The sequence below is a fragment of the Planococcus citri genome, chromosome 2, assembly GCF_950023065.1.
Source record: "Planococcus citri chromosome 2, ihPlaCitr1.1, whole genome shotgun sequence".
NCBI classification, from domain to species: Eukaryota; Metazoa; Arthropoda; class Insecta; order Hemiptera; family Pseudococcidae; genus Planococcus; species Planococcus citri.
In genome coordinates this window covers 37,775,778-37,796,486 of record NC_088678.1, presented here as the reverse complement: position 1 = coordinate 37,796,486, position 20,709 = coordinate 37,775,778, and the positions used below count along the sequence as shown (strand labels likewise).

Sequence of the window (20,709 nt, the reverse complement as noted above, 5' to 3'; positions counted from 1 at the left end):
GGAAAATTTTTTGAGCCCGATCAGTACCCATAAATTTTGTCTGGTGGGAGATTTTATTTTTATTTTTTGGAACTGGTTCACTCTTTCAAAAAATGTCAGGCTGAATTCAACAGCAGAATTAAATCAGGCCCTTCCCCCTCAGCCCCTCCCCGTCATCATATCACACCGTCAGTTTCTTTAGAGAGAATACAAAAAAATCGATCGTCAAATGTCCAAGGTACTAAACAATCATTCGAAGTAATAAATTCAATCGTGTTTAAAATTTTTGAAGACATTTTGAAAAACTCACCCGCTTTTATCGAAGAAGAAATCGAACAAATTTTCTAATTTTCTCAGCAAAATTTGAAACCTTGGAAGAAAAATGAGAGATTTCTTCTCAACTTTGACTACTCATAACCTGGAGTATGTAATTACTACGATTTCATGAAACTCCATTGGATCATACCTACCTACATATTTCACATATTGTTTCCTTGAAAAGAAATCACACCAACGTTCACGCTTTTCGGATCTTTCAAAATCAAACCACACTTCACACAGTGGGCCACAGACCCCCCAAAAACGGCGATAATTCGGATTCAACCCTCATCGATGTGCAATATGTCGATTAATATGTTTTCGACATCGTAGAATTCGAATCTGTACTTATTTTTTTGTAGGAGTGGGGGGTGAGGCGTGGGGAGTGGGAAAATTTCAAATTTTGCATATATTATCGTGTAATATATCGATTAATATGTTTTCAAGATCGTAGAGTTCGAATCTGGAGTTATTTTTTTGGTAAGGGTGGTTGGTGAGGCGTGGGGAGGGGGGAATTTCAAATTTGGGGTATATTATTATTATTATTGTGTAATATGTCGATTGATATGTTTTCGAGGTCGTAGAATTCGAATCTGCACTTATTTTTTTTGTAGGGGTGGGGGGTGAGGCGTGAGGAGCGAGAAAATTTCAAATGTTGCTTATATTATTGTGTGATACATCGATTAATATGTTTTCGCGGTCGTAGAGTTCGAATCCGGAGTTATTTTTTCAGTAGGAGTTGGAACTGATGCGTGGAGAGGTAAAAACTTCCAAATTTTGCTTATATTATCGTTTAATATGTCGATTGTAATGTTTTTGAGGTTCTTAATATAGTTGATTTGAAAAATTCATTTTATGTCTCAAATAATGTATTTCAATCGAAATTGAATCGAGTATATCATGTTTTGATCTTAAAATTGCAATATTTCGGCAATTGAGAAAGAAATTGATGTATTTTTAATAGAAAAATGAACCTGCAGAGAAAATGTGCAATTATGTGCAAAAAATCGCCAAAACATAGTATACACCACTCCAAAATACACATCACTATGCATAAGAGAACACACGATATTGCCCGATTATGTGAATTTTGTTCCAAAATGTGTTCTGATTTTATATAAAAAACTATAAACTTTGAAAATCAGTGGTATAACAAAACATCAAAAAGTAAATTTGGAATTTTTCACCTCCCCACGCCTCACTTTCCACCTCTACAAAGAAACTAACTCCAGATTCGAACTCTACAACCTCGAAAACATATCAATCGACATATTACACAATAATATACCCCAAATTTGAAATTCTCCCTCCCCACGCCTCACCACCCACCCTTACCAAAAAAATAACTCCAGATTCGAATTCTACGACCTTGAAAACATATTAATCGATATATCACACGATAATATATGCAAAATTTGAAATTTCCCCACTCCCCACGCCTCACCCCCCACTCCTACAAAAAAAATAAGTGCAGATTCGAATTCTACGATGTCGAAAACATATTAATCGACATATTGCACATCGATGTGGGTTGAATCCGAATTATCGCCGTTTTTGGGGGGTCTGTGGCCCACTGTGCTTCATACAAATTTCCAGTCACACTTTAATAATTCAAGAAAAAAATACAAAATTTTTAAATAATTTATCATTCTTATATAATTAAAAAATGATTTTCAAAAACCGAAAACCTCTTTAAAAACATTATAAAAATAAACAATAACGAAAACAATGATAACTAAATTTTACCAAACAAACAAAACGAAACGAAATAATACGCGGTAATAAAAACAAGAAAATTAGACATATAAAATTCAAAAATATCATCATTCAACTCGTCTTAAAATAAAAACAAATTAAAAAACTTGGTGCATTTAGAAACTGAGCATGACTAGTGATAATGAGCAATATCTAATTATTTAAACGTTAGGTACTCGATAATTTTCGATTCTTTCGATAGTAAACCTTATAATTACTCACGGCCGAGTTGTACAAACGCAACATATTTTGAAAATTAATTAGTTCATAGTTGTACTTAATTATGGCAGTCATCTCTTCGCTCAGGTTTCCGTTTCCTTGAAACTGCCATGCTCTCTTCTTATATGATGGCTCAAATGCGCATCGCAGGAGAAAACTTTTCCACAAATTACACATTGCCAAGGCCTGTAAAAAAAAAAACACTTACAATATACTTACTCGAGAAACCAAAATAAAATTATTAAAATATTAAATTTGAAAAAAATTTTACATTTCCGCAATCATATTCACTAGCGGATTTCTCATATCTTCCCGGTGATGATAAGTCTCGATATGATCACGGTACTCGTCAAAAGTAGCTAAATGCCATTCACATTCGCCTTCGTAATACGGACATCTGATGTAATTTGGGTACGGATTAGGATGAGTACTGATGATATGGTTGTTTAGAGCTTCTTGACAATCGTAAATCACTTTTGGCTGGTTAGTTGATTCGCAAATTGAGCATTCACTGCGTGACAATAATTAAATGAGTATAAAGATCGCAACGTCTTAAAAAAAGAAAACTATTTCTTAATTATTGGCGAATTCGTACGTGAAATCCGACGATACAAGGCTGTGGCGACTGACTCGATGACTCGCCAATGTAGATTTACTTTGAGAGACAAAACCGCAAATTGAGCACATAATGGTACCTGGGGCTCCTCGGTGTTTTCCATTGATGTGATGGCTCAAAACTAGACGCGTAAAACAAATTTGGCCACAGATTTTGCAATAAAAAGCACTACAGATACAAAAAATAAAAAAAATTAGTATAAAGAGGGTTGATGACGAAAGCAGAATTTCAAGCCAAGCCAATTGATGGGTAAATATACGAGTAATTTAATTTACATATCTATTATTTATTATGTAACATTCTGTAATCAAACTCAAGTATGAGTAAGATGGTATAAAAATTTCTGGAAATTGGATAATTAATAATGATCATAAAAATAATAAGTCCGGGTAATTATATAAGTTATCGATAAGATTTCTTCAAAATAAATAATGATTGTCAACAAAGTAAACCAGCGTGTATATGATAAAATCTCATAGAAAGAGAATTATGATTTTTCCTAACTTTCCTCCCCCCCTATTTTTCAGACCTTTCAAATGTCAGTCGCACGCTGAGAAAGGGGGGTGGGGGCGTTCAGGTTTTTTAAACTTCGCCAGTGACGATGGACGAATATGATCAATCAATCCAGTAAATTTTTTGCTGTGTATTCATGAAGCTCCAGGGTAGAGGGGAATTATCATCTTATTGTGTGACCAAAAATTTTTTTTAACCAAAACAAGAGTAAAATCAAAAATTTTTTACCAAATTTTCACAGAATTACCAAGAATTATTTTATTTTATAAAATTCCTTTAGCCTATTTTGGAGCGAAAATTTGAAATTTCCTCAACATTTCCATGTCTTCTGCAGGAAGGACCGAATTTCCAGAGTTTTCCAAGCTTAACAGGTTTTTCCGAGAATGGCACCCTTATTTTAAAAATTCGAAGGTGTAGATAAATTCAACTAACCGAGTTCAGCTGACAGAAAAGTTTTTGGAGCAAAGGCAAAAGAATCGAAAGATAGCCCCTAAAAATACAATACCAAGCTAAATAATTTCACTTCGTGATTTTTGGCCACTTTCTAAAAATTCGAAAGTATTTTGTTTTGAGAAAAGTTAAAATTTTATCAGAATTTAGGCAAAAAGCTGAAATTTGATTTATATCCTATTTCAGAACTCTCAAATATCGACTATCCCCTCCCCTCCCAACACATAATGAGTGGTTAAATCCTAGTGACGATTTAAACTAGGTGCCCTCGAAATCCTACATACGACTCGTCTCGTATCATTTTCAAATTTTTATCCAGTAAACTAATTTTAAAACTACGTAAAGTTAAAAAAATAGGGCATTGGTTTTGACTTTTCAGTTTAAAATGTTAAAAAAGCATGTTATTGCCTCAGCGACTTGCAGGGTAAGCGATTATGCCTACGTAGACATGATTTATGCGTTGCCTACTTTCTGGAAAAATGATATATACTTCGATTCTGAAACACTCTACACTTAGCATTTAGCAGATAGTAATAGAAACAAGCAGTTATCAGAAATGACAACAAGAGAATGCAATAAATCTAGTATATATAATAGGAAAAAACGTTTACAAAAAAGCAATAGCTATAGAATTATCATAAAAGCAAAGTAAAAAAAAAAAGAAGAAAAAGAAAAAAGAAATATAAACACAGCTGCAACTGGAACTATAAAAGCAGAGTATTCGCAAAATTAATTCAAGTAGGAACTTTAGCAAGAAAAATTAACAAAAATTATGCGAAAATTTGAATCGAAAAAATTGAAACAATATTGAAAATGAAAACATTCTAGATAAATGCCTACTTAAGTAATTTAAGTTATAGAATTGATGAGATAAAAAAACGAAAAATCAATAATTTTTTTTGAAAAATTGAAAAATAAATAACGTACAAATAGATTGAAACCTTCCAATCTCAGAAAAAGAGTATAGATTCTGACGAGATAGTCAATAGTCGTCAATCATCTATTCATCTATTCATCCATTTCGTCCATTTTTTTTTATTAAAACAAGCTACCTAATTTTCAAAAAAATTAATGAGACAATTTTTTATTCATTTTTTTTTTGTTTAGCTGAAGTATTCAAATCAAATTACGAATTCATTGTCTTTTTTTTAAAAAAAAAAATACTAATCATGGGTAAGTATGTACATGTGTACTTACTTATTTTTTATAGGTTTCGGAAACACATCAGAAAATCACTTTTCATTAGGCAGTGTTTTTTTAAATACAAAAAAAATTGAAAAATTTCAAGACCCATGATTTTAACTGAGCTGTATCAAGTGGATACCTATTACCTACATGAGAATTCTTCCACCTTGATTTTTGAGGGAGGAAAAAAAATCGTGCAAATATTTTTTGGTATAAAATTTTGACTTTTACCAAAGCAATTTTCAGTTTTAGAAGAATCGAAACTCTTATGGTTATGAGTACAGGGGTTCAATTAGGGATCACTAGGGCAATTATTTTTATGATATCGCATATATTTTCCTGCTACACCAGATACCGCATATCGCAATTTTCTTCACGTTTCATGCAATTTCAAGACGAATGGTGAAATTTTATAGCGCTTATTTTCGCATATTTTAGGTATAAATGCATAAAAACGCTTATTTTAGTTAAAAAACGTCAAAATGTTGCTTATTTTAAGCTTTTTTTAGGTCGTTAAAGCTTTTTTGAGAAAAAAAAACGGCAAAAATCAGTCAACAAAATAGGGAAAACAAAAAGTTTGACATTTTTGATATTAAAAAAAAAAAAAAAACTGAAAGTTTTTATTTGTGATTTTAAATGTATAATCGATGATACAATGAATTTTTATTGAAAAAAAATATATTTGACGTTTCCTTTCTATTTTCTTATGTTTTTTGATGTTGCACTGAAAATACAAACATTTTGATACGCATGATGGTGCACTTTTATTGCACTTATTTAAGCTTTTTTCAGGTTTTTAGCGCATATAAATGCTTTTTTCCAGATTTTTACAGCATATTATAAGCGCTTTTTTTGGTGTTTTTAGCGCATAAAAATAATTGCCCTAGGGATCACACATTTTTAACCAGATATTTTTGACGCAATGTAAACCTTTATCCACTTCAACGCCAACTTTGAAAAAAAAAAAAACTAAAGCAATAGCTCAAAAAATAAATATGGAATGAAACCGCAAGCATATAACGAGCTAACATGGATGATTCCAGTCTCAAGCAGGATTTTCTCAACCCCAAACATAATGTAAACGGCTGAGAAATAACGCAACATGCATGCAGAATGCAGATAAGCAACATGTGAACAGATAACTATATACTAGAAAATTATCTCATTAATAAGTCTACAACTACATTAAACGTAACCGGCAATTGCCATATTATCAATAGAGACATGACTCGTTTATCAAAAAATACGAACATGCTTGGGAAGAAATTACCAACAAAATAACATTAATACTTAACGAAATTCATTAAATATAATAAGTAACTTAATAACGAGTATATTTCAATTTTTTCAATTTGTTCATTATATCACAAATAAGAATGGGGACATTCCACAGGAAAAAACAAATTACGAGCGAATCACTCGACTAAATAATAAATTCCTTCGTATTGATGATCAATTAATTGAAATCATTTTTAAAAATTCCCCACCTAACTTGTTACCATTTTAATACTGGGAGTATTTTTTTCTGAAAAATTAACGATTATTTTTATTTAATACTGGAGAAATTCACTTTGCTGGTCTTTATTCCAATACGTATAATTTGAACAAAAACATTACCTTCTTAATTTAGCGCCTCTTCCTCTAGCACTCGAAATCAATTGTCCGATAGATTTTTGTCTGAAAACGGGAAAAAAGTTCATTATTAACAGTTACACATTGAATTGGAATATTATCATCATTTTTACTTATTACATACCCTCTCAAGTGGTAACGAGAAGAAATTGGTCTGTTCTTCTCGATTCTTAACCGAGGAAGCAATATCGTGACTTTAATAAGTCTATCCCTGAAATAAAAAAAAAAATACTCTATGAACGTATTTTTCAAAGATGAAAATGCAATAATAAAATATTTATTTTTACCTCGAGGTTAACGCACTATAATACTTCGCATCGGGATCTTCTTCATTGTCGAGACCGCACTGGTTTGAAGACATAGTCAACGGAGAATTTTCAACGGCAGTTTCGGCGATTTGATGCTCTGTGGCGTTGGTGTCATTGGATGACATTTGATCGGGTGGCGAAGGCAAGGGCGACGAAGCCGGCACTGATCCTATTTCAGAAACATCATCATCCTCAAAATTATCTTTTTCTTGGACTTGTTCCAAATTTTCTGAGCTTTTGGAACATTCTGATGTCGGCGAAGATGAACGAGACGCATCGATTTCCACTCGTGTTTTTTCGACAATCTCATTCGAAAGTTTGCCCAAACTCTGGTCTGTCAACATTCGATTCAACATCGATGAAAAGTCGGTATTCAGGTTTAACACTGGATATGACGCTAATTTACTCGTAGCATCCACACCGATTTCTACACTGGAAGGAGGTTCTTTTTGATATGGCGATTGGATATTCACAAGATCTGAAGTTTGTGATGAGGATGGCGACGAAGAATGCGGCCCAATTTCAATTTCGATTCCAACACCGTCGATGATCTGGTTCGTACACCTGATAGTTGAACTGCGTGGCGTTAACATATTTCTCAATAATGGATACTTTTCAGTTCCATGATTCGATTTTTGAGATGAAAGATCGAGTTCAGTCAACACCGAAGAAGGGGTAATTTCCTGTGAAGGTTCCTTTTCGTTGATCGTTTGGATTTCACTAACGCCAAATTCGTCGTAAAAAGTCGAGTTAAGATTAGACGTCGACGTATCATCGGCAGGACTGCCATCCGGATAAGGTGAGATAGCTTCGGGGGATACACACAGTTCGGGCATTTCATCAAAGCTCGAATGTTGACGTTTTTCCGGAATCTCGAGCGAGGTTTCATTTTCAGACGAAATCGGAAGCATTGGGTTTTCTGTGTCCGAAGCAACCACAGTATTTTCCCGAAAGGTTTCGTCAGTTGTAATTGAAACCAAATTGGCTGGTGCCGAAATGTTTTCAGGGTTCATCGGACACAAAATTGGATCAGTGGGCGGAACATCTTCACTATCAACAGCATCTTCCGAAGCAGAAATTTCTGGAATGGCTGTACGATCATGATTTTCAGATATCGTTGGTGTCCTTGGGCGTATACAAGGTTCGGGATTTTCATTCAAGTTAGAATGTTGACATTTTTCCGGAATCTGGAGCAAAGTTTCATTTACGGACAAAATCGGAGTCGTAATTAAGTTTTCTGTATCAGAAGAGATCATAGCGGTGGCATTCGTATCTTCTCGAGCGGTTTCGTCAATGTTTTCATGGTTCGGAGTCGGACTTGGATCAGTGGACGGTACAGCAGGAATACTATTACCAGTGACGGATTCGGCTAGAATTGTTTCATCGTTATCGAGAAGAGGTTTTTCATTCGCTGGAATAATTTCATCGTCAGAAGAGGTCACTTGAATATCACTGCTAATTCGATCATCTCTGAGAATTGATTGCTCCTCATTTGGCACAAGTTTTTCATGATTGTTATCTTCAGTACATTCAATTTCTTCGACAATTGTACAATTTTCATTTTCGCTTGGAGATACATTTTTTTCACCATCGTCTCCCGGTGCATGAGACGTATTACTAAGGATATCTGATCGACTTTCTTCATTCTCTGCTTCAATTACAGCCGCTGACTGAATAACGCCATCATCTATCACAGGGTTGAGTAGCTGACTGGAATCTTTCGGCAACGGTGGCTGATCAGAATCATTTTCGTCACTCTGTGGATCAATCTCTGAACTCGCAGAAGGAACATCGCTGTCAACACGATCGTCGGTGATGATGATATTAACAATATCGAAACCGTCCACAAGATTTGATGACTGCGAATTTATTAAGCTTCCATCTCGTTTCGATTTGTCGGTTTCCTCAGAATCATATTCCGACTTCGATAATGGCGCAGTAAACGAACTCGACACTGCAGGTGGATTTTCAGGTATTGAATATAAGTCTTTTAGAATCTCCTCCCTGCACGATGACACATATTCGTCGTCCAAAGTCAACGTTTTTGGATGAAATTCACACCCAGAACAATCGTCCAAAAGACAAGGTAACGATGGAAGTACTGCAAAAATTAAAAAACAAATAGGTACATTTTAATCGATTTTTCAACGATTTTACTTTCTATGATGAGAAAAAATATAGGTACCTGAAGACTGTGGTTTTTCATAACACGGTTCGGGCAGTATCGAACTGGTTGCAGGATGACGATCGTCAGCGACATTTTGATTAATAAGAGAAGAAATTTCATAAACAGAATTTAACACGAATTCGTTCAAATCTGCCGGATCTGATGAAGCAGCGAAAGCTTGATTACTTTTATCTTCAACGTCAACTAAATCGTTATTTTGTACGGAAGATTTCTCGATTTCGCTGGTGAATGATTCTACGTTTGACTGTAAAAACAAAAGAAAACGAAATTATATCACACAAAGCGTTCAACAGATGTTGTCATTAGTACAAACAAACGAATATTCAAACGAATTCAAAGAAAAGATCAACTTCCGGCAAACATACAATGCGATTTTCGAACAACAAAAATAGCATAGCCGCAAGTACAATACGAGTAGGTGATTTGGCCTTACCCCCGCATTCTTGATCGCTACTTCATACCGTCCTGAACTCTCCCAAAAAAGGTAAATTTGCAATTTCAGTTAAGAATATCTACAATTGACATTTTTCAACCGATTTTTTATAAATCCTTGATAAAACGCTCATTTTTGATTTTTCAACAATATTTTCGGTAAAATCTTTCAAAAAGGCAACAATTTTAAAAAAAATTTAAAATGCGAAAAAATGATTTTTTATGACTTTCCTAGACCAATTGGTCAATTTTGGTTTAAAAAACTTTTTCTCGTATAAGTATATCGTAAAAGACGTTCAACTCTATGAACCCGAACTGGGATCAAATTTGTCACACATTACATTCATATTTTTCCAAAAAATTATGTACCTATACTCTTATTGCTAGTATGTACTTCTTTTGGCCCAAAATTGATCATTTTTTGTCGATTTTTTGCCTCATACAACACCTATATCTAAGACTGCGACATACGAGACAGAACCTTTGTCATTTTCGATGTTTCATAATTCTAAAAAAATTGAATCGTGTAATTTTGAGAACCCCTGATGCCCTTTTTGAATGACCTATCTGGTTGAAAGTTATGTTTAGATTAATATCAACATGACATACATCATATAATGGTATTTTAGAGAAATTAGAATTTTGGATTTTTTTAGTGATAAATGCAATTTTGTAAATTAAAAAAAAACTGCACCGACAAAAATGAGCAAAAAAAATGAAAAATTCCAATTTTTCTGAAATTGCTATACAGGGGTCGGCATAAGTTAGTATTCATATTCGAAAACTGGTGCGTTCTTTTCAACACCCTGTTGTGTGTAATGAGTAGATAGAAGGTCTTGTAGGTAGTGCGTTGTGTTCGTGGAAGTCCCACCAACATTTTGGTAATAATAGTTTCGTTCCCCGCTATTTCATTACAGAAAAAAAAATTATTTTCATTTGAAAAAATTTTCGTTTGTGCAAATCGGAATACTAACTTATGCCGACCCCTGTATAATATGATGTATTTTGATATCACTCTGGACACGAATTTTGGTCGGATATGACACCTGAAAGATGCATCAAGGGTTCCCAAAATCATGCAATTCACTTTTTTAATACGATAATACCAGTAAAACATGAGAAAAAAAATCAAATTTCATCTGAACTCTGATTCATGGTTCTTGATGTATTGCAAAAAAAAAAATTTTAAACCAAAATTGACCAATTTGGATAAAAAAATCAGTTTTTCACATTCTTGAATGTCTTCTAGTTCCACCAATTCAAAGAATGGTGGAAAAAATATGTGTTGTGTTGTAAATCTAATAAGGGAACATCTTGAAGTGTCACACTCCGATTTGAACGGGACCGCGATTTTGGAAAGAGAATAGTATAAAACCCCCAAAACCAAATTTTCAGCTGCCTAAGTTCATTTTTCGATTTTTGGCGAACGTTTGAAAATTCAAAATTGACTATTTATGGCGATTTATGCTTTTTTTTAAAAATTGATCCGTAAAAATGAGCAAAATATGTCCAAAAACTAACATTTACTACCCAAATCGAAATTTCACCATTTCCAGCAGTTCTGGAGCCTCCAGCGCGATTTTTCAATTTCTCCAGAATTTTGAATTTGCTCCAGAAGGCGTGAATATGAAGTTCGGCAGCTAAAAATCGAGTTGTGTATTACACTCGACCTGTTTAACGAGTTTATCCACATTTGAGTCGATTTTGAGAGTGACACCTCAAGAGTGGTTTTTTGACCAGCTTTTTTCAAAATTAAAATAACCAAAAAATCAAACGTTTACCATTTGTGAGGTGGATAAACTCGTTAAACAGGTGGAGTATAATACACAAGTTAATTTTTAGCAGCCCAACTTTATATTAACGCCTTCTGGAGCAAATTCAAAATTCTGGAGAAATTGAAAAACCACGCTGGATGCTCCAGAATCCAGAACGGATTGGAAATGGTAGAATTTACTCTCGAGAGGTTAGTTCTTAAGAAATACAGCGATCCGCACTAATTTCAAAAATTTACACGCAAACGGGAAACTTTGGATTTTTTGGATTTTTCAATTTTGAAAAAAGCTGGTCAAAAAACCACTTTTGAAGTGTCACACTCAAAATCGACTCAAATGTGGATTAACTCGTTAAACCGGTCGAGTGTAATACACAACTTGATTTTTAGCTGCCCAACTTAATATTAACACCTTCTGGAGCAAATTCAAAATTCTGGAGAAATTGAAAAATCGCGCAGGAGGCTTCAGAACGGCTGGAAATGGTGAAATTTCGATTTGGGTAGTAAAATATTAGTTTTTGGACTTATTTTGGCCATTTTTACTAATCAAGTACGTACTTTTAAAAAAAAAGCATAAATCGCCATAAACAGTCAATTTTGAATTTTCAAACGTTCGCTAAAAATCGGAGTGTGACACCTCAAGAGATTTCCTCGTAAGTGAGATACATGAAACCGTCCACCTTTTTTTTCATAACTGCACTCAAAAATATTTTTAAAATACTAAAAAACAAGCAATTTGCCAAGAACATTTAATTAAAAGTTTAATGAAACAACCCCCATGGTTATGTCCTTGTTAATGAAAAGAGAAATAATTGTCATAGACATCGCGGTTTTCGAAAAATATCTGGATCAGGATTCATTTTGGAGTAAGAAAAAGAGAGAACAGGGGATCGATACAAAGTTGACTGAAGGAGAGGGACGGAAAAAACTTACGAAATTCATTTTAGAACATGGAAAAAATTTGTCAAATGTCTGTCTCAACTTTTCTTCACTGATCGAAAAATTTCAATTTTTTTTTTTATAAAATATTGCTCAAGAAAGAAAGTTTTTTAATCTTAAGAAATGAAAAAGCATTTTTGAAAATACGTCACAATGCAAAATTTCAGAAGCTGAATAAAATTTTTTGAATTTTTGAAAAATTTAAATTTTCGTCTATGAAAAATATTTAATTAGTCAGTTTTATTCAAAAAATTTCTCGATTTTGGAGTTGAAATTGCGAAATTCAAAACTATTCGACATTTCCTCGGTGCGGTCAAAACGCAGAAAAAAGTTCAAGTTCATTTCCGAGTTCTATATTTGCATATTTTCATTTCTATTGCCAAAATATAAAATGAATTATCTCCAACATATTTTCACGCCATAGAAATACATAATATGTATTTATTTACAGCAAACATAACGAGGTTTCGCACATCGTCACAAAGAAAACGAAAAACTTACCACAGAATGGATTTCAGCACTAACGACGACGGTGTTAGGACTACTGTCTTCTTCGAGACTATCTTCCTCGAGGAAAAGTTTCCGACGACGAGTTGGTGGAGAACCAACTTCTTCCGGTACGTAATCCTCATCAATACTCGACAACGATGACTTTCTCGACACGCTGAATTTTCCTTGTTTCCGTTTAATAATCAACTTGGGACTAGACGGTACCTTTTTTGATTTGACTTGTGGTTCTGACTCGAGTGTTTTCGCAGACGCAGACACTTTCACGGTTTCTGCGAAACCTGGATGCGTATCGGTCATATGTTTCAGGTAGATACGATGACTCGCGAACGTGCAACCGCAATAGGCGCACTGCCATGACCTAGAAAAACATTCGAACGACATCGCGACAGATGAGTTTCATGAATGCTACAAACAGTCAAACACGTCTGTATTCTGCAACTTGAAGTCTATTTAATTTAACGTATAATTATCGTACTTGGGTTTCGGATTAGTAGTATTCAACAAAATGTTCGTAGATATTAGTACGTCTGGATGACAAGCTTCGATGTGTTTACGTAAAGATATTTTTTTCGTATAATGCCTAATACATTCATTTCCATTATCTCCGTATGGGCATCGATAGTAATAAGGGTATGCGTTGAATGGATGCGCTTCTATAATATGACAATTCAGAGCTTGATACGAATGAAAATAATTGACTTCATGATCCACGATATCGCACACTCTACATCTTCTGCGAAACAAATGTAACGTGAATAGAAATGCGAATTGCGAAGCATGCAAAAAACGAAACGTAAGCAAGTTATTAATAAAACCGATCGGAATAGTTACGTTTTACTCTTTTTATCAGCTGTAGACGATTTTATTTCGAAATCTGATTTGAATTCCTCTGATTCATAGTCAGTGGAAGATGCAACACTTGCAACATAATCAATATCGGTATCTACTTCTGAAACACAAGATGGTTTTATTTTTTTGGCTGGCAGTTTTTTTCGAGGACCTCGAGGAGCTCCACGTCTGGAAACAGAAAAAGCAAGAAATTAATAAAAATCACCGCATTTCAGGGGAAAAAATTCATTAACTAAACACAGACGATTCTATGGAAAATTAGGCTACTTTCTCGGTCAGAATCTTCGACTACATATGAAGGGCGGTTTTCCAAAAAGCGATAAGTCAAAAATTATGAGGTTAGGCATTAAATAGGTGAGATACGACCTATAGAACACAATGGCGTGAAAAACTCAATTTTCAAAAAAATTGACTTATCCACTTTTGGAAAACCGCCCTTCATATAATAAACGCACAACAAGATAAAAACGGCTGATTTGTTTTTTCAGCATAATGGAAAAAATACAAAAAAGAAAGCAGTACACGAAGGTCATTTTAGTTCATATGTAGAACGGTCAGTTTCAGACTTGACATCAACTGTGCATGCTTAACTCAGCGATCATTAATCAATTAGTCAATCACCATTTTTGAAGGAAATAGAAAAAATTGACGTGTTTACTAAGAAAAATGTCATTCAAAGACATCATAACAAACCGATCACAATCACGATCATTCGTTTGCCTTCGTGACGTTATCATAAAACATCCTTATATTCTACGAAAAATGAAAAGTATTTCGATTATCGCTAAAATAGAAGAATAAGAACGAAAAAAACTAGGGCAATGAAGGGCACAATAGGCTTTAGGTTCATGGAGATATACAAACAAAAGAATAAAGCATAGGCCAGACAGGTATAAAGTTATCTACGGATCATTGGATGCGGAGTAAAATAAAGAAAATTCACTCCCCGGTCCAATCTTCACAAAAATAAAATACTCAAAGGTCAAAATTGTTTTAGGAACAGTGAATTTTTGAAAAAGAGCAAGTTTTGAAAAAAAAATATAATAATAATAACAATAGCGCGATGAGTAACACAAAATAAAATGAAATAGTCGGGGAGCCCCCCGATCCTCCGGGACAACTTGTTTCTTAAAGGGAGAGTCCTAAGGAACATGTCTAGCCCGGCACTACTTACAAAATGGCGGCCATTTTGATTGACAGGTCAGCCGAAATCGCAGATTTTGCGTTCCAAGATAGGACATGCACAAAACTTTTCAAACTCTACAAGGGTAGATCGAAAGATCAGGCAAAAATTCATCACCTGGAAAATTTTCAAGCGCTATAGTGCGTTTTTCGATTTTTGGTGAATTTTTGAAAATCAAATTTAGGCCAAAAATGAGGGAAAGGATCAAATTTTTACAAAATTGGCCAAGAAAGCTGAAATTTGGGATATACCGTGTTTTCGACATGCCAAATCGATTGGTAACTGTTTCAAACCGTGTTGAGCAGTTCTGGAGCCTCCAGCAGATTTTTGGAACTAAAATTTCATCAAAATGGAGTTGGAAAGCTGAAATTTATTCTGCAAAATAATTTGGGTGTGATTTATCGGCACGACAGAAAAAGGCGTTTTCACGACGAGAAAAGGGCATTTTAACGACAAAAAAGGACATTGCACGGGAAAATAATCATTTCACGACGAAAAAAGTTTTCAAACGACGGTAAATGAATTTGAACGACGATGTAAGATATTGCCCGACAGAATAATTTACTGCACGTCTATATAATATATTCAACGACAAAATGTGCACGACAAAAAAATGTAGAAATGAACGACAAAAAAATGCAAGTTTATGGGAAAACGAACGACATGGAAAATTATAAACAGCACGTCACAAAAATTTATTTTTCGATTTCGCTGGCCTTCCAGAAGAACAAGATCAATCACGTAGAGAACTGTATAGTGTATGTACCTGGGTAATTCTCTAGAAAAAAAGGTCAATTTTGATATGATGCGGGGTAACATTTCTATGAGAACAGTCAACCAGTGTTGCCACTTACCAGAAAAAAATGTTAGATTGGGAAGCTAGCAAAAATAATTAAAAATTGCTCTAAAATTGGCGCAAAAAGTGTGTGACAGTTTTCAAAATATACCTTTGTGTTCTATGATAATGGGAATGTGTCAATTTTTTCCCCAAAAAATGAAGTTCATGACACTTAATAACATTTATTTTCAAAAACATGGCGTGTGACAGCCAAGTCCAAATGTACACCAATGAAAGGAGGGGCTAAAAATCTCAATACCAAATGTGAAATGTGTGGGGGGGGGGATGATCCTTCAATGGACCAAAAAAAAAAAGAAAAATTCATGCTAAAATCTCTGAGAAATTTGCCACGTACACGAATTTTACCTTTTTTTGAGAATTACCAACCTATATATCTAAATGTACTATCAGTTTTACTGATAAGGATGCGACAAAGTGGAAAGTTTCACAAACGTTCTCTACTCTCGTAAATTCATGTTTACAAGTTGTTTTTTTTTCAAAAAGAGTAAATTTTTCGAATTTTTTTTTTGGCGGGCAATAATTTATTTTCCCGGGCAATTACTTTTTAGGCGGGCAATAATTTATTTGGATGTGGATTACATTTCTTTCGTCGTTTGTATGAAATCAAATTGTCGTTCGTATTATCTAACTTGTCGTGCTGAACTGTCGTTAATAATCGTCGTTGAAATAGCCTATTTTGTCGTTCAAATGTCCTGTCGTTCGAATCACTTTTTCTGTCGTGCCGATATATATTTCCCAAATAATTTCAGTGTGCTACGAAGTACTGCAGGTAAATTTCAAGTCGTTTTGGAGCCTCCAGAGAGTTTGTGAAAATTACTGGAGCCTCCAGCAGATTTCTGAAACTTTGAATTTTCATAAAATTTCAGCAAATGACGATGGAAAGCTGATATTTACTCTACACTCCAATTTTAACACCCTCTGAAGACGACTTCAGGTGGGTTTAAGTCATTTTGGAGCCTCCAGCGACTTTTTGAAAATTACTGGAGCCTCTAGCAGATTTTTGAAACTTGAAATTCCCGCAACATTTTACCAAAACCAAAATGGAGTTGGCAAGCTGAAATTTACTTCGCAAACTAATTTCAATACGATATTATGAAGTCGACTACATGGTGGTTTCAAATGGGTTTGAAACTTCCAGCTACTTTTTGGATATTTCAATTTTCCAAAAAACGCCATACAACCTTTCAAAAAGTCGCTGGAGGCTCCAAAACGAAAACGACTTGAAATCCACCAGCAGTCGACTTCGTAGCGTATTGAAATTAGTTTGCAGAATGAATTTCGACTTTCTATCTCCGTTGGATGAAATTTTAGGGAAATTTCAAGTTTCAAAAATCTACTGGAGGCTCCAGTAATTTTCAAAAAATCGCTGGAGGCTCCAAAACGACTTGAAATCTCCCTGCAGTTGACCTCGTAGCGTTTCAAAAATCTACTGGAGGCTCCAGTAATTTTCACAAAATTGCTGGAGGCTCCAAAACGACTTGAAGTCCCCCTGCAGTTGACTTCGTAACGTATTGAAATTAGTTTGCAGAGTAAATTTCGAGTTCCAAAAATTTGCTAGAGGCTCCAGAACTGCTCAAAACGGTTTGAAACAGTTTCCAATCGATTTGGCATGTCAAAAATACGGTATATCCCAAATTTCAGCTTTCTTGGTCAATTTTGTAAAATTTTGATTTTTTCCATCATTTTTGGGCTAAATTTGATTTTTCAAAAATTCACCAAAAAATCGAAAAACGCACTTTAGCACTTGAAATTTTGACAGGTGATGAATTTTTGCCTGATCTTTCGATCTAACCTTGAACAGTTTGAAAAAGTTTGTGCAAGTCCTATGTTGGAACGCAAAATCTGCGAATTTCGGCTGACCTGTCAATCAAAATGGCCGCCATTTTGTAAGTAGGGTCACTTTTTTTTTGGTACAAGGGCTAGACATGTTCCTTAGGATTCCCTCTTTAAGAAAAAAGCTGTCTTGGAGGATCGACGGGGGGATGCAATAGATCCTTAAGCGGGCTCCCCGACTAAAAAAGATAAAATATTTTGTTGAAAAAAAATTCATGAAATAAAATACTCAAGTTATTTACACTGCACGATTGAAGTTGACAGAATTTTTATCAAACTTTTATAGCACCTCGAACGAAGTATCCTTTAGCAATCACCATCGAGTGTCTTTCAAAAAAAAAAAAAAAACCTAGCCCAACAATAAGAGGCGATGTTTTTTTGGAACACTTGATAGATTTCGATGTACCTATGGTGTTTAGACCCCTTCAGTTCAGCAAAAAACTCATACCACGTAATTCCTGCGGTGCGAAAGACTCCAACAGGTGTCGTGAACCTTTTGTTCATAGTTCTCGAAATAGTCATCACAAACGTGAGCCTCACTAAAACGCCAAGTGAATTTCGCTTCCACTTTCCCTATCATCTTTATCACATATTCAAGGCAATCCACATAAGGTGACTTTTTCAGCCCTCAAGGTGTCTTTTCAAAACAGCTTAAAACATTATATGGATGATGAGTGCGACTATACTAAATTTAATCAGTGCGAATAAAATTTTCAGTTTCAACTTCCACAAAAAAAGGTTAGAATGGCGATGGCGTTCGCTGATAAAAAGATAAAGTAGAATACGTTCCGACAGGTAAATACGGCTTGAAAAAGGATACCAGGGAGGGGGTCAGGAACCTAACAATCAGAATTTTAGACGAGACAACGTTGAAATACGAAGAAGTGGAGGAGTATTCGTTGAATAAATATATCAGCTTCTATCGTCAAACACCGGAAATGGTAAAAAGATAAGCACAAAATTTAACGCTGATGAAACATGAAAAGCAAAAGTATCGCACAGCCCGCTCGGGACAGTTCAATTTACCTGCATCATGGAATGGTTTACAAAGTAGAATTTATAGTGTATGACAATATTATACTTTAACATACCTCTTGACCGCAACTTTTTCCTTCACAGTGATCGTATCTCCATCGGCAGGCTCGGTATGATCATTAGTTATATCGCTGGTACTCGCATCAGCATCATGGGCAGGATTCGTTTTTGATAACGATGTCATCGATCGTGTAATGAGGTGACTAACTACCGTAAAAAACACGTAATTTTTACCGACATCCGGCATGCTCGACATCAACTGACTGGCTTGCAATTGAGCGAGTAAATCTTCATTTTCAGGTAATGCCAGTAGATCATCGATCGATAAGAAATGACACGACTTTGAGTCCGTTGCGGTTTCAATGATAACAAATACTAGGTATTTCCTATCAAAACTTTGGTACGAATTTAGGACCATTTTTATTGATGACGGTATCGCCGACATTAGCAGATTTTCCTCGCTTGAGGTCTGAGGATCTACAACGAACGAAGAAAAATAATTAGAGATGTCGTTGGCGATCTCGTTGTTGCAGATAAATTCGGAATTTGATTCGATCCGTGGTTCTTTTTCTTCTGGTATAACATCTTCGTGATGGACGACTGCAGCATCACCATCGTTGCTTTTAGATAATGGCGAGGGTATTTGGTTTTCAATTTCTCTTTTAGACGTTGGCGTTGCCAATATGCTATGCACTTCATCAGCAGTCGATCTCGATTGAAATGGGTTGAACGAGGACGGTACATCGCCGGTGTTTTTATCTTGAGGCGAATTTGGATCACCGGTAAAAACGCTCTGTAGTTTCTCGAGGGCTATACGTAGATCGTCTCTGTCTGCTTCGGCTTTTCGAGTCTCTTGTCGAGACTTAGCGAGGTCACGTTCTAATTCCGCAATTCGGGAATGGGCAGTGTTTAGAGCTTCTTTCAACGCGCAACGCTCTCGGTCATTTGAAAGGCATATCGATCTAAATTCTTCTGCCTTGGCTAGGATTGATCTACGAAACAGAAACGTGCAGAAAAGAAATTTAATTAAATCTTTGGAACTATCTAACGAGATAAACACATGCCGGCCGGCCGGTAAGCAAGCGAAAATTCCAAACACTGATAACAAATAGTTTTCAATCTAATTCTAGCATGTGAGCATGTGTGATAAATAAACAGTGGAAGAATATATGAATAATATAGCGTTCTTACCGTACATCTATCTTATCCTTATCCATGATGAATAAATTTAAATTATCAATTCAACATTCTTCTTATGGTACATTGTAAAAAAAACACACACACATTACTGAAACGTTCATCGTCTTGAATTTTTCACAGCAGCCACAGCAGGAAGGAAGGTCTTTTGGTTCAATTTGTAAAGTTTCATTTTCATCATCAAACACATATACAGTACGAGTAACGACACAGACACGTACAATACACACACAAACGTGAACACCCTACCATCTCCGTTACGCATAGTGATGTTGATATTTAGAAAAATTTTATATCGATATATCACGATATTTTTCCAACAGATATCGGTATATCGACGATATATCGACGATATATCGATATCTTCAATATTGCCTTGAAAGTACCTATTTTTCCCATTTGTATACTCAGTCATTTAAGTTTAATTGCGAATTAACAACAACTGCAAAAAATTTGGTACGACAAAAAGTTTTTTTATAGATTTTTAAAAAAGTGAGAAAATTTTTTTTTGAAAAAATTTTAAAAATTTCTTTCTAATTTCAATTTTTACTCATATTTTTGGCTGTTTTCGTGCATTTTTTCCTCAATTTTTGACGATACGATATATCGTCGATATTGATTTTTCATATCGATATGTCGATATTGGATCTCATATCGATATATCGTTTAAGATATCGATATATCAACACCACTAGTTACGCATCAGACCCATGCATGCGCCATGCGAAGCCGTTTGCCGAAGTCATGGAGTGGATTTTCAAGCACATGACGCGGGGTATGCGGTGAATGTAAACTGACACTGACTGGACCGGTCTACTACCCCCACAACCGCCCGCATTACCCTGTACATGATAAGGAAGGGAGCGACGAAAGAGCAGATTTTTCTTCATTCTTCACAGTTCTACTTGGACTTGGATTGGAACTTGGAAGTTCAAGCT

The 20,709-nt window shown here is 35.0% G+C and overlaps 1 protein-coding gene across 2 annotated transcripts; it reads right to left on the bottom strand.

The window, feature by feature from the left end:
* Nucleotides 1-1,927: 1,927 nt before the first annotated feature.
* Nucleotides 1,928-20,492, bottom strand: LOC135835655 (uncharacterized). 2 transcript variants are annotated; one of them, XM_065350012.1, is made up of 12 exons: nucleotides 19,766-20,492; nucleotides 18,631-19,566; nucleotides 13,647-13,832; nucleotides 13,291-13,548; nucleotides 12,807-13,173; nucleotides 9,161-9,407; nucleotides 6,955-9,076; nucleotides 6,792-6,878; nucleotides 6,653-6,712; nucleotides 2,867-3,055; nucleotides 2,543-2,782; nucleotides 1,928-2,457 (listed from the first exon to the last, which is right to left on the bottom strand). In XM_065350012.1, exons 1-12 carry the CDS (start codon nucleotides 19,789-19,791, stop codon nucleotides 2,355-2,357), a joined length of 4,821 nt encoding a protein of 1,606 aa, XP_065206084.1. In that variant the 5' UTR covers nucleotides 19,792-20,492; the 3' UTR covers nucleotides 1,928-2,354. The 2 variants fall into 2 exon arrangements, with proteins under 2 accessions (XP_065206084.1, XP_065206085.1); XM_065350013.1 differs by lacking the exons at nucleotides 1,928-2,457; nucleotides 2,543-2,782; nucleotides 2,867-3,055 and adding an exon at nucleotides 5,958-6,560.
* Nucleotides 20,493-20,709: the final 217 nt, after the last annotated feature.